This window comes from Vespula pensylvanica, chromosome 7 (assembly GCF_014466175.1).
Source record: "Vespula pensylvanica isolate Volc-1 chromosome 7, ASM1446617v1, whole genome shotgun sequence".
NCBI classification, from domain to species: Eukaryota; Metazoa; Arthropoda; class Insecta; order Hymenoptera; family Vespidae; genus Vespula; species Vespula pensylvanica.
The window spans coordinates 3,435,815-3,450,814 of NC_057691.1; the positions used below are offsets into that span (position 1 = coordinate 3,435,815).

General features: G+C 34.9%; 1 protein-coding gene across 1 annotated transcript in view; it reads right to left on the reverse strand.

Annotated features, from left to right (window-relative positions):
• The window catches only part of LOC122630635 (zinc finger protein 608-like), a 176,425-nt gene that overhangs the window by 12,818 nt on the left and 148,607 nt on the right, over window positions 1-15,000 (reverse strand). The window contains exon 4 of the mRNA XM_043815354.1: window positions 1,087-1,210. Within this exon, the coding sequence (XP_043671289.1) occupies window positions 1,087-1,210 (124 nt within the window). The remainder of the gene's footprint in view (window positions 1-1,086; window positions 1,211-15,000) is intronic.

Below are 15,000 nucleotides of genomic sequence, written 5' to 3' on the forward strand. Positions count from 1 at the left end.
TGTTATTATTATGATTATTATGATTATGATTGTGAATGTGATAATTATTATTATTTTTATTATTATTATTATTATTATTATTATTATTATTATCGTCATCGCCGTCAACATTTCTATAACTGTAATGGTTTGAGTTCAGCAGAATATTGAAGTTATCCATGTAACTAGATATATATATATATATGAGATAGAAATAGATACGAGTGTGTCTGAAAATGGTAGGAAAAGCACTAATTTAATTAACGTGAAAAACACTAGTTTCGCGTTACCGGAAAATGGTGTAATACGCACCGGTAATGGATATTTCTCTCTCGGTGATTTTGCTTTGACACATCGTCACAGATCGGTTTTTCGAATGTAATACTTGCAAATAATGAAATTAAAATAGAGTGGGAGACAACAGAAAGAGAGAGAGAGAGACAGAGAGAGACAGAATCAACCAACGTACGATCCTATTGAAGTCCTCTCTCTTTATCACTCTCTCTCTCTCTCTCTCTCTCTCTCTCTCCCATTCCGCTTTAACCTACGTAAATCCGTTTCCTCGTTAGGCTAATTCCGCTCCGGTTCCGCTTTACGATCCTTTCTATTATTTCTCTTACTATTCGCCCAATGATATATCCGTATCTGGTAATATCCGAAAGGTCACGATAAACACGTCGGTAGAATATGTTTCGCTAATTACGTTTGATAAAGATTTTTTCAACGTTTCTTCTTTTTTTTTCTTTTATCATAAATACATAAATAAATATGCATTCTAATTTTGCCCATCAGCAACGTTCTAATACTTGCCCATTATATTAATTTCCTAAAAGTATCTAAGAGAGAAAGACAAAAAAAGAAAAGGTATAAATCATGCATCTCGAATCAGAATCAATAACTAACGCCGTTTGATAGGTTGTTATATAAATAGAAAAAAATATCATCCGGGATAATCAAAATTAGATGCTCGGAAGTGATCAAAACCCATCAAGGAATATTTTAATATATTCCAGTATTTTTAATAATCGCATCGAACGAGACAGAAGGATATAAAAAAGATAAAAGAAACAATACAAAAATAAGAATCAAGCTGTGATAGGTCCTCACCTCCTTCGGTCTCATGCCAAACGATACCCTCGAGCGTGACCGATGTGCCAGGCTCACAGGGTCCCAAACATTCAGGCTCGGTAATGGTCCCCACGCTGGTCCCAACGCAAACGTCGGACATGTCCTGAAACACAAACACAAGTTGACGTATCGATGTGAACTACGATTAAACTTTATGGTACCATGACTGTAATAGATGTCGTTTGGTTCAGAGGTTTAAGCGGTTTTGTTTAGGGGCTTTCTGCGGTTCGTAGATCGTCGATCAAGAGTGGGAGAAATAAAGAGAGAGAGAGAGAAGAGGAGGAAAAGCCAGAGGGATGGGAGTCTATACACAGAGACTATGTGCAATACGATGGAGAGAACGATGAACAAACGCTCGCGAGTTCGAGCCATGGCTTTAAAAGCAATTAGAGGATATCTCTCACCAATTAACGTTAACTCTGCTGTCTTTTCTCCTTTCTAGCAAGCGGAACGCGACTTGCAATGAATACGCGATTGCACGCGGATTCGTGTGCACTCGTGTAATTCGGCAGAATCAAAGGAGTTATCTCTTTCTCTCTCTATCTACCTCTCTATCTATCTATCTATCTATCTATCTTCTCTCTTTCTTTCTATCTCTATATTCTTTGTACGTGTAATTATCTGTATGCGTGCGTGATTTTTGTTTAGTAATCCTGAGAAAATTCACGACTACCAAACCGAGATAACCGATATTCTTCATTAACGAACGATGTTTATCGAATATACGAGTTTTATTAAAAATGAAAGAAGTACAAAGAGAGACAGAGAGAGAGAGAGTTTATATATAAGCTTTGTAAAAAGTAAAGTTCAAAGGTTAAAAAATACCACGAAAAGGAAAGGGCAAAGGGAAAAACTGTAGTCAAGTATATCGAACATACTTCCGAGCTACGACACGATAAGGTGGTTTAAGGGAGATCGGGGAAACAAGGGAGAGAATCCGTTATGGCGTTGACGTGGAGAGAAATGAGAAGGGTGAGAGAAGAGGGGTGAAGGAAGAGGGGGTAAGGGAAGAGAGGGAAGGGGGAAAAGCAGCCATAGTCTCACCGCGGAATTACAATGGCAGTTTGAAATGCAAATCGCAAAATTTATGCTTGGCTTCCATAATTACAGAAGCGGCCTGCATTATCTTTCATAATGTACATACAATACACGCGAACCAGCCGACGTAATCGCATCGTTATTACGGCACGAAACTATTTCGCTGTTCGCGCCGCATGACGTTACTATGACGGGACTCGAGTGAGTGAGTTACACAGAGAGAGATAGATAGAAAGAGAAAGAGAGAGAGAGAGAGAGAGAGAGAGAGACAGATAGGTAGACAGATAGACAGACAGACAGACAGACAGAGAGAGAAAGACATAGATAGATATATATACGAGATAGACGGCAAAATGTACGTGAACGTTTAACCGCTGAGTTTGCGAGCGTGAAAGAGAGATGAGGAAGGATGAATGTTGAAGATACGAGAGAAACAAAGAGAGAGAAAGAGTGAGAGAGAGAGAGAGAGAGACAGAAAGACAGAGGTGAGATGTTTGCAACTGACTGAGAATAAATAGAATCCGACACGATGTATTACGTGTTACGAAGATGTTGTTGATGTTGTTGGAACAACGTTGGCATGTCTGACAAACGTAAGAGCGAACTAAATAAAAATAGGTTTTCATCATTATTAAGAAATGATTGATTTGTTGAAACTTATAAATAAAATCGTAGTAGAAATATTCTGTTATTATAATATTACAAACGTGAAATTGTTGTATGTTCGATTTAAATGGAGTGGAATCTATGGAACGCTAGAATGGAATTTAGTTGGTTACTTTCGATATAATTTATTTTTGAATAGGGTTAAATAATCGAATATAATGCGAACGCGATTTTATCATTACGCATTAAAGTTCGCTCGTATTTTAATATTATATATTAATTTTATATTTAGCTAATGGATTATAATTTATAATTTTCATTCAATGAAAATTTATTCGTTGAGAAAGAGAGAGAGAGAGAGAGAGAGAGAGAGAGAGAGAGAGAGAGAGAAAGAGAAAAAAAGAGAGAAACAGCAAACGTGGAATGCTATAATACGTTGGATTTTCTCGAGTCAAGAGACGCAAACACTTTGAAAATCCTACTGACATCAGAAAATCCATGTCACTCCTACGTAATGTTCTATGAAAAGAAATATTTAACAACCATGGAAGTTAAATTAAAGCCAATGAAACGTCGCTTTGAAGAAATTTATGATAGTTATACTCGACCGACATAAGAACTTCTTTAACGCTGAATAGCCTAATAACTATTAGAAAAAATACAAAAAAATACAAAAAAAAAAAAATGTATATGTCCTCATCGTCCTTTAGTCGCATGAACGAGCGATGCTCCATCTTCCAGATATTACACATACACACACACACACACAATGAATGAGAGAAAGAGATAAAAAATAGAAAGGAAGAAAAAGATAAAGAAAGAAAGAGAGAGAGAGAGGAGAGTTTTGATTGAGATTCGTTCCATGTTTTTCCGGCACACCCGACGCGTTATTACTTCGCGAGAAGCGCATTTCGAGAGATCCCTGTCGATATCGCATAACACGCATCGACCTATCGACATCAGGGACAGCAACTCGATCCTTTTATAAAGAGAAAAAGAGTGAAAGAGAAAGAGAAAGACTGAGCGAGAGAGAGAGCGAGAAAGAGATAGAGAGAGAGAGAGAGAGAAAGAGAAAGAAAGAGAAAATATGAACTGCGATCGAATGAGAGCGTCCGCCGTATGGCATTTCGCTTTTGCTCTTTTCCTGGCCTCCTTTTTTTTCTTCTTTTTTCTCTCTCTCTCTCTCTCTCTCTCTTTTTTTTCCCTTTTTTTTTTTTAACCGCTCTTTATCCTCTCCTTGTCCATCGTGTTGCTATTATCGTCGATAGAATCCGATAGAGATAACACGAATCTTCGAAAATTGATACTCTCTATCGTACAGCAGTTCGTGTCGCATGATGGCTCTTATCGTGATAATAAAAACGTAAAATGTTTGAATTTGTCTATTTTTCTATTTCATTATTTCTCTCTCTCTCTCTCTTTCTTTCTTTCTCTTTTTCTCTATACAAGTGAGAATACCTTATTAACGCCTTTCCTAATCAACCTAAAGAGAAACGTTCAACTTTCTAAATACGCGGTGTAATTGTATGTAGTTTTGTAATAATAGAAGGTGAAAAGAATGAATAGAGACGAGGTTAAAGGGTGGAGGGGAATAAGAGGAGAGGAGAATTGAGTTTCATCATTCATTGCGTGCGTGCGTGCGTGCGTGCGTGCATACGATTGCAGGTGAATGAAAATGGAAGGTACAGGAGGGTAAGAGAAAAGGGTTCTAACTATTTTATGACTCGTACTGTAGAAAGAGAAAGACGAAAAAAAAAGAGAGAGAAAGAGAGATAATAAGAAGGGACGAAGCTTTACTACTGCGATGGAAATGGAAGAAAAGGGAAAGAAGTCGAGGTGGTTTCGTGAAGGGCGGGAGAATAAGATAAAAATATCAAACGGTAGATACGCGAGTACCAAAGGGAGAGGAAGATAAATTGAGACAAAGGGAGAAAATCATATTGTGTAAATGTATTTGTATCTATATGTGTGTTGTGTGCGGGTGTGTGTCTCTTCTGGATGTATATATATATATATGTGTGTATTTTTTTACAAATGTGTAGTCTAAGTCTCTAAGAAAAGACAAAGAAGAACGAAGAACGGTGGATAAGAGTCTGTGTTGTTATAAAAGGGCGGTAAAAAAAACCTTCTTCGACTATTATATACTTGTGTCTATATTATATATATATATACATACATACAGACACACTCACCCACATTGTCGTGTAATAACGGTCTCGTATTTTTTTTTTTTTTTTCTTTTTTTCCCACCCCACGCTTTTACTCAACCTCCTCGCAATTTGTTCGCAAGATCAGCTCGAGGAGTCCATCGTGCTCGAATAAAAATAGAAAAGACGAATGGAAGAGGACGAAGTTGAGGGTGGTGTGTATATATATATAATATATATTACGTAGTTCGTAAATTGAAATCGTTTTTGATATTTCAACGTTTACGATAGAAAATGTAATTATTTCGATCGCACAAATTCACGAATTCGTAGAAGAAAAAGGAAAAATATTTCTCCTCTGCGAGTAGGAGAAGATTAGGATCGAGAAACACGTTAAAAGGAAGTAGGTATAGATAAGAACGACAAAAAGATTTCGGTGATGGAAGAGATAAAGGACTAGGGAAGAGAGACATACAGAAAGAGAGAGAGAGAAAGAGAGAAAGAAAAAGAGAGAGAAACAGGCTAGAGGCTCTTCCCTTAAGCCCATAGGAGACAGCTTTACGAGGGTCGCAAGATAAACGACAAGGAGGGGAAGCACGAGTCAATCCAAGATCTTTTCGACGTAGGAAGAAACTCTTTCGAAGGCATAGAGAGAGAGAGGGAGACAGAGACAGAAAGAGAAGAGAGAGAAGAGAGAGAAGAGAGAAGCAACGACGTGGATCGGACTCTTTTTTCTCGGTCGATGGATAATCGCGCAGGGGCTCTACACAGTTTGAAATCTTTTCGATCTTTTTCGTTCGTGAACAAAAACTGAGAAATTTAATCCAGCTGCCGTCCATTCGTAAGGATAGAGCTCTCTCTCTCTCTCTCTCTCTCTCTCTCTCTTTCTCTCTTTTTCTCTCTCTTTCTCTCTCTTGGTCATCCGACTCGTAACTCGAGAGAAAGTAACGAGAAAGAAAAAGACAGACATTATTAATTCGATTATATACTCCGACGCTACCAACGGAAAGAATAATAGAAGTGAAAAAGAAAAGAAAAAAAAAAGAAAGGAGAAAGATTACCAAGAGAGATTTATTTATGCAAAAGAACGAAACGAGAAAGATAGAAGGAGAAGAAAATATAAATAAATAAAAACAAACGGTCGGGGGAGATTTCCAAAAATATATATATATATATATATATATATATATATATATATATATATATATATAGAGGAAAAAAGAAAAGACAAGGAGAGAAAAAATGTAAAAATAAAGAAGTCATTTCACGCGACAAAGAGAAGCTACAGTAATTTGACCGTGTCACGGGCAGACAGACTTTTCTCCTTTGATCCAGATAAAGTAGAAATTAAAATAATGCAAAGAACGAGGACATAGAAAATATACTGAAATAGAGACAAAGAAAGACGAGAGAGAGAAAGAGAGGAAGAAAGAGTGAGAGAGAAAGAGAAAGATATATATATATATATATGTTGATAAAGGCTAAATATATATATATATATATATATATAGAAAAAGAGAAAGAGAAAGAGAAAGAGAGAAAGAGAAAGAGAAAGAGAAAAAGATAAAAATAGACGAATAGATGAACGAGTAGACACAGAATAGACAAGAGAGTAGAGACGGCAGGGTAAAGGTTACGAAATATATATATATATATATATATAAACTCGGACGCCATGTTTCCTCTCATGAATATATTCATGCAAGAGACTGCATATGTAGGTATTAGGCCATGCAGCACCCCTTCACCCTCCCTTCCTCCCTCCCTCTTCAACCGTTGTACGCGAAGCTAGTTAACAAGTACATAACGCAGTACACAGACGGCACGTTAATTCAACGCGTCGATACACGTTTAGTTCTACGCACACCATTGAGAGAGAAAGAGCCTTGCGCTTGGGCGAGCCAACTTTTTACGTAAATTATTAACAGGACGTAGCGAATGTAATGGTAAGCCGTTTCATATATGTACCTTTATACGTAGCTGTAATTCGACGGCATAAAGTCGACGTATATATATATATATATAAATCATTATCAAATACATATATGCCTTTTATAAATGTATACGCGGACAAACGTATATACTTATTAAGAAGAATTAACATACACACACACATACACACACACACATATATATATATATGTTCGTTTATACATATAATGCATATAATATAAGAATCTTTCTTTGCTTTCTTTTTCAACGCATCCATCATCCTTTCTCTCTTTTTCTTATCAAACGAATCGAATTAATATCAATACACAACTTTTTTATACGGGTATCTATAAATATATATTTATCGTAAAATTTACTCAACGAACGATTTGCCTATTCCATCTAAACATCTTTTGTATCCTATTACAAGAGTTACTCTCGCAATTCGCTCATTACGAGAAAAGTTATAACGAATTCGAACGCGTTCGTATGCGTCGAATAATCGCGTGGTAATTGCACTTTATGCAGTTGCCCCTCGCTTTCGAGTAATAATGAATGAACGGACGGACGTACGCACCCACACGAATACCTACACATACGTAGTTATACGTGTAAAGAATTATTCCGGTTGTATATACACATACGTACATCTACGTACATATATATACATTTATATATATATATATGTGTGTGTGTGTATACGTATATGTGTATAGTACTCGCGAGGTACAACGTGTCACGCGACGTGGCCGTTACGCCGTATAATTCTTTTTGCGATTAAAGATGATTTACGAGTCACGCACGATTTCAATGAAAGATCGAGGAAAAGAGAGATGCCGGCCTTCCTGAACCTTTCATACCGAGATCCGATCGAGAACCTGCATATTTTTAAATTTCATTAACGTTACATGTACCTATATATCAGGCTTATTGATTTTTTTTGGGTCTCCTTCTTTTTCTCTTTTTCTCTCTCTCTCTTTTTTCTTTTTTCTTTCTTTCCCTCCGTTTCAAGTACATATTTTATACGACCGAGCGAGAATATTAACCTTGTATAACCCAATTTCTTTTTCGGATCTACAAAAGAACTAAATGGCGTGATACTTATAGTACAACTATATTATACTTCAAGTATAACTAATAACATAATGCGCGACAAAATATATTAACCTACGGGTATAAGCTGACAATTAATTTTGTTGCGAAGAAAAAAAAAAATCAAAAACAAAAAGAAAATATAAAAATAAAGATAAAAAGGATGAAAGATTTGAACAAAAAAAAAGAAAAAAAAAAAAAAAGAAAAAAAAAAGATGCAATTAAATGAGTAACTTTATAATTGCATGTCGTTACATAGAGAATTATGTACACATATGTGTGCGTGATTTCAAAATTAGATATCATTAGAGAGAATTAACTTCGTAGAATTTTTAAATGACGATGAATTGTGCTTCCGTCAAATTGACGCTAAGTATTTGTAGATTTCGAGAAAAGATTGCTTTTATCATAGCGAAATATTCGCCGCCATCATTGCTATTTCCTATTTTCTTGCGCGTATGCAACTCGAATCTCTCTTTCTCTCTCTCTCTCTCTCTCTTCGCGTTCTCCCACGCTCTTATCGTGTTCTCGATTCCCGCTGAGAAAAGATATATCGTATGTATTCCGAAGTTGAAATTTTTATTCTCCATCGAGATAAACGTAAAAAGTGTTCGCGTCGAGTAAACTCAAGGAGACTCTGATCCAAAGTAAACTTCTCTGATCGCGTTCATGATGATCGTTTTATTCCTTTTGTTATATTTATGAACCTACCGAGTCGGTCTTTCATTATACGAACTCTTCAAATAATATTATTACTATTTTTAACATATCCGTCAATTTCATACTTGAAGATATGATTTATTCATTGGTATGTTTGGCTCATAACCGGTTATAACCCAATTCTTTTTTGTTTTTCATCTTTCGAAAAAAAAAAAAAAAAAAAAATGATAACGCGAAAGTTACATAACATTGTTTACACTAATGTAATTATATGGTATTATATGAAGTATAAGTAATATTAAAAAGAAAAAAAAAAAAAAAAGAAAAAAAAAAGGAAAAGAAAAATCTTTGGTTACGAAACGACAATTAGTATTTTAATAGCCGATAAAATGAAATTAAACTTACAAAATACTTATACGTGAGAGCTCGTTACATCAAAGAAGTTACATAAACTTATCGAAGATTAATTTTATGATAACAAATAAAAAATTAAAAAGAAAAAACAAAGAAACGCATTAACTCTACCTTTTATAATAACAAATTTTTTGATAATTGTTATAAGAATATTAAGAAGGATCGATGAAACTTTTTCTTTCATTAGTTTCAGGATTGAACGATATGAAATTTATATTTTGTTGGAATATAATTCTATAAAGAAAATTAGAAATTTTCTTCGATCATTGTGAAAGAGAGGAGAGGTAGTAATTTTGTTTATGTGCCAAAAACAACAACAGTTAGTTACTATCGTATTTCGTTAAATTTCTTTGCAGTTGCGTGTTCGTTTCTCTTTATATTATTTTTCTTTTTTCTTTTTTGTAAAAAAAAAAAATCTTTCTCAAGAAGGAAATAGTCGAGCGAGGAATGTCGACCACATCTCAGCAAGACAACTAGAGAATCGATCGATCGTTTCAAGAAGAAGAAGAAGAAGAAGAAGAAGAAGAAGACGAAGAAGAAGACGAAGAAGAAGAAGCAAAAGAAGAAGAGGAAGAAAAGGAAGGAGCTTCCTTTTAGTATCGTAAAAGCTAGCAGTTACGATCCATTTGTGACTACCTTTGGCTTTGCCATTCCAGTTTCTAATTAACTCTACTGAAATGACTCTTTTTAGGAAAAACGATACTTTACTTTTACTTACACGCGTCTAACATTAAAACCTAGTACACATTAGAATTCTTCCTTGCGATACATTATCGTTAAACCAATTCGAAGTTGTACCGATTCAAAGAATCCTGTCTACACTCAACGGACCCCTTTTTTCCAGAATCTCAGAAGTTGAGAATTAGCACTGATATTTCGTATTTATCTATCAATTATCAAATGTTTCTTTTTTCTCTGTATTCCTTAGAAGACAAATTGTACGTATAATTCGATTAATTTTGATGATTAATACAATGAAAGATCTGAGAAGAAAAAAGAAAAAAAGGAGAAAGAAGAATCTTCGTTTCAAGTCTCTTCGGATGCAAATTCACGTATTCGAAAAAGTCTCGTCGGATTGGAACGATTTTACGATAAATTGGAATAATGTAAAACGAATGTTGTTCGAACGTTGAACGATTTCGATCGTTCGAACGGAGAATAATATTTTATTAAATAAAATTACGGCTATGTATGAAAAGAAGTTAAGAAAGAAATCGAACATAAGGGAATTGAAACGGTAAGGCGGTAGGATTCGTTAACTGCCAGCCAATTACGATAAAAAGCCGGTCTTTGTTACCAGTCGGAGAGGAGAGCATTGCAACGATCAACTTTAATGGAAGCAATAAAATGCAGGTGCTAGTGCCGGCGCATTCCCTTTGGCTGTGAATCGAGCTACGGACATTGGCGTAGAACGATTGGATTATCGTTTCATCGACTTTATATCCGTGACTCGAGTACAACGTAAATATACCGACGCCATTGTCGAGCTTAAGATTACAAACCGCGTATTCCTATAGTAAAAGGTACGTGGTGTACGTACGTACTTGTGAAACGCGGAAGCATATCGCCAATGTTAAACTTGTTCATTTCGTATAAACATGCTGAATGTTTCTTTCTTTTTTTTTTATCTTCTCACACATGATTCTCAATATTGTCCATCCAAAAAGGAATTAATCGTTTATCTAGTCTAAGTGTTATATTAAGAAGATCAATATTCGAACGGATACGATAAAACGAAAGTATGTTTTATTCCTTCATTTTATCTGCCCTTTTGATAATATTACTTCAGTCGTATACAGGTTTTATATGTCAGAATATAAAGATAGAAAGATGGAAAATATCGACTTATTTATAATCGTAAATAAAAGAAAGTCGATATTAATCTTATTATATTGCTAAACACGTAAGACATAGCCAATATATTTAACAAGAACTTTCAAAAGTAAAACCGCGAGAGTATCCTTCATCTCGGGCTATGCCATTTCTAATTTTCTATATAGGAGACGAAGATACATACGTGTACGCGTAAGTACATATTTCACAGAACCGTACGAGCGAGCGAACGTTCTTCGAAGGCGCGAAATTGTGCGGAACTTCGAAAGCAGTTCGTCTTTCTTGACTACACTGCGAAAGCAAGAGAGAGAAACAGAGAGAGAAAGGGGGAGAGAGAGAGAGAGAGAGAGAGAAAGGCTCGTTGCTAGATTTACAATCTTGTTCGAACATATTCGAGCTCGAAATGAGCAACGAAACTATTATACACGGCAGTTGAATTAATCGTGACTTTTGACGAGCACACAAATACCTTTACTATTTTCTAAATGAAAATTATTAAGAAAAAAAAAAAAAAAAAAAAAAGAGAGAGAGAGAGAAGAAATTAAGGGACTTAGTTTTCCTTTTCTTCATTTTTTTTTCTTTTTAATCATTTCATTCGTCGTAGTAAAATTAAACCATTTAAAAAAATAATAACCGAACGAAGTCTTTTTTTCTGTTTCATGTTTGACTTGTCTCGTAATTTGTATTTATTCTAATATCCCTCTGAAATGATATAGAGAACTTTAATATAGAGACGTACAATAACGCAAATTTCAAATCATAATAATCGAGAATGTAAGCACCGTGGCTCGTATTTCGCAGACTGGTTGGAGTTTATCGCGACTTAACAGAGACGCGATAATAATCCCTCACCCCCTTCGTGAAGGAGAAAGCACGCTAATCTCCCGCGGGGGATTCCGCTTTCGTAGCACTTACTGTGATTAGTTGTCGGAGAAGAGAACGTTAAGTTATTCCCTAGGGAAGATAGACTAGGTTTACAAGGAGTTTACTAGATACACCCAAAACTGGTCGAAATCTTTCGATAAAGAAACTTCCTCTCTAATCGTTTAGTTATATATATAACTAACGGACATCATAGGATGAAAGAAAACTTTCGAATATATTACAAGAAAAAGAAAGTCTAACTAAAAGCAAATTTATTTCTCTCTCTCTCTCTCTCTCTCTCTCTCTCTCTCTCTCTCTCTCTCTCTCTGTCTTTCTCAAAGATGTCTCTTTGATTTTCTAATCTCATCCGTAACCATCTTGGTTTTTTGCTTTTCTGTAGACTGACGTCAGGACTCTAATGAATCCGATAAACTCTTCGTTTACAATATCGTCCTTGTTCTAAAACCATTTCCTACGGGAATATTAACATCGTCGACGGATTATAACGAGGAATTTTCTTATTAAAGATTTTATTTTCTATATTCATCTTTCTCATATCCCCGAAAATCTTCAAACACCTTGTGGTGTACTGTTTTAAACAATAATGATAATACTAAAAAAAAAAAAAAAAAAAAAAAAGAAAAAGAAAAACAGAAAAGAAAAGAAAAAGATTTACAGAGATCGTTACAGAGTAAACTTGAGGTAGATATATGTGAGAGAAGAGAAGAGAAGAGGAGAGGAGAGGAGAGAAGAGAAGAGAAGAGAAGAAAAGAAAAGAAAGGAGTACAATTCTTGGTTTCTTTTTTTTTTTTTTCTTTCGAATGTCTTCAGGTTCCTTGAGAAAATAACGACGATCGATCCGACGATCAACTTTTACGATCTACGCGCGAGACTTTACTCTATCTATATCGAACTCTTTTTATAAGATCTCCCAAAGTTAAGCTGGATAATCGGAGTCTGTATTACCACGAAACACCCTTTTCGATCAGGTCCGACGACAGAATGAAACGATGATCGAAAATGGCTACTCCTTGTCGTTGTCGTTGTCGCCCTCATCGTTGTCGTCGTCGTCGTCGTCATCGTTATCGTCGTTGTCGTCGTTGTCGTTGTCTCGTGAAAATAAAGCAGATGGTTTCTCGTGCGTAAGAACGAAAAGGATCGTCGTAAATCGATCACGGTCTGTCGGAAGGATCAAAAGCATCAGAAGAAGAGAAAGAGAGAAGGGAGAGAGAGAGAAAGAGAGAGGATGAAGACCCTACACCACTCTTCTCACCCCTCTTTTACTCTCTTTCTTCTTCAACCCTCTTTTCTTCAGCCAAGATTCAAGCTTTAACGATAGGCGACGTTAACGATCGCAATTACGCGATAAAAAGAACGCGAAAATTATTTAACGTCGGCGAAGATCGAAAAACAGAATTCTTCGAGTTTACTCGATCTTGTTCCCCTCTCTCATGATTGAGTTAATGAAACGAGGAAGGAAAAAAAGAGAGAGAGAGAAAAAGAAAAAGAAGAGAAGAAAGAATATCTACATTGATCTTTCTCCTCTCTCCAAAAAGAAAACAGAAAGAAGAAAATAAAAAAAGAAATGATAATAATAATAATAATAATAATAATAATAATAATAATAATAATAATAATAATAGTACGAAATCCATCTAAATTTCGATGAATTTAATTAATCTTATTAATCTTAAAATAATCGCGACGTTGTATCGAGACAAAGTAATGAATTGCAATAATTAAGTAATAACGACTAGATTCAATCGCATTTGTTATTCTTATCTCTTGGAAAAATAACAAGATTATAATACATTGACGTGAAACTTTATACCCTGATAGCTGATACGTGATATTAGGTTCTTCTTCTTCTTCTTCTTCTTATTATTATTATTATTATTATTATTATTATTTTCTTTTTCTTCTTTTTCTCCAGTCATTGAAGAGTTAATAATGTGCCAGACAGGATAAAAGAAAAAAAATAATAATAATGAAAGAGAATAAAAAAGAAATGAAAGTAAGTTCACAATCAATTAAACCGTTCTGAGATCTCGATTTGTCGTCGGATTTATCGGATCTACGGTGAACAGTGGCTAAAGATTAAGCTCTTATTTTCTGCGATCGTGGTGAGTCTCCTCCTCCTCTCGTTGTTCGCAAAGAACGTCCGGTTTTACCAACGAACGCACGCGCTTGTTATCCGATAAGATATTAAGCCAATTACAACGTCGTCTGACAGACGACGTGCCTGTAAAGTATGTACATATATGTCATAGTATCTATGTGTAAGAATCACGTACATACATACGTACTTACGTATGTACGTACGTATGTTCACGCATACAATTAACGATGCGTATCTAACCGCATACCATTAAAAAGCGAACGAAGTCCCTGTGTTTAGTTCGTGTACACATTATCGGTACAGGGCCGTAGATATCCAATGAAAAATATAACAAACAGGCTCATTATGAGGAGCTTATTATATTCCCGAAGTAGAATACTATTTCTCTATTTTTCTATTTTTCTTTCTCTTTCCTTTTCATTTTATATATTTTCTCTTTGAGATAAAGTTTTAAGTCAAACACAGAATTATTCTTATACGGTCTAATAATTAATATCATTTTTATTCTTAGATTCATCGATCAGCGATGACACTATTACCAGTTTCAATCATTCTTCTAAAAACATCTCTTTTAAATTTATCAAATGTTTTTTCCCCTCAATTTTAACATTTTCTACTGCGAACATACGATATATAGATTTGACACATTCTTTTTTTCTCCCAAAGATAAATCTGAGCTTTCTCTCTTATTTCTTGCATATTTGAATTATGCGATCTTAATAATTGTTCACTTATTTATTCGCTCTTAAATTAATATAAATTTAATTTTCCTCTGAAACAATATAAATTTTAAATCCCATTAACTTGTTATTCCTTTAGAGATATAATTATATAATATTTTCTTATCTATCTGTTTGTCCATCTATCCATTTTATCTTTCTATCTTTCTCTCTTTCTCTCTTTCACTTTGCGTCTGTCTATTGCGTGTGCACGAAGGAACACATGAACTGTCCTAACGCGAGAGTCATTACTAGAGGGTTTTCTCATTAAATAGCCGCTCCTGTGGTTTCTAATTACCTACGTGTTTATCATCTTTCAGTGTCCATCCATTTTCAATTCTCTCTGAAAGAAAAAAAAAACTAAGAAAAATAGTTAAATAACTATTTCACCGACTAGATAGTTAGACAAAGACAAAGACAAAGACAAAGACAAAGACAAAGACAAAGACAAAGACAAAGACAGAGACAG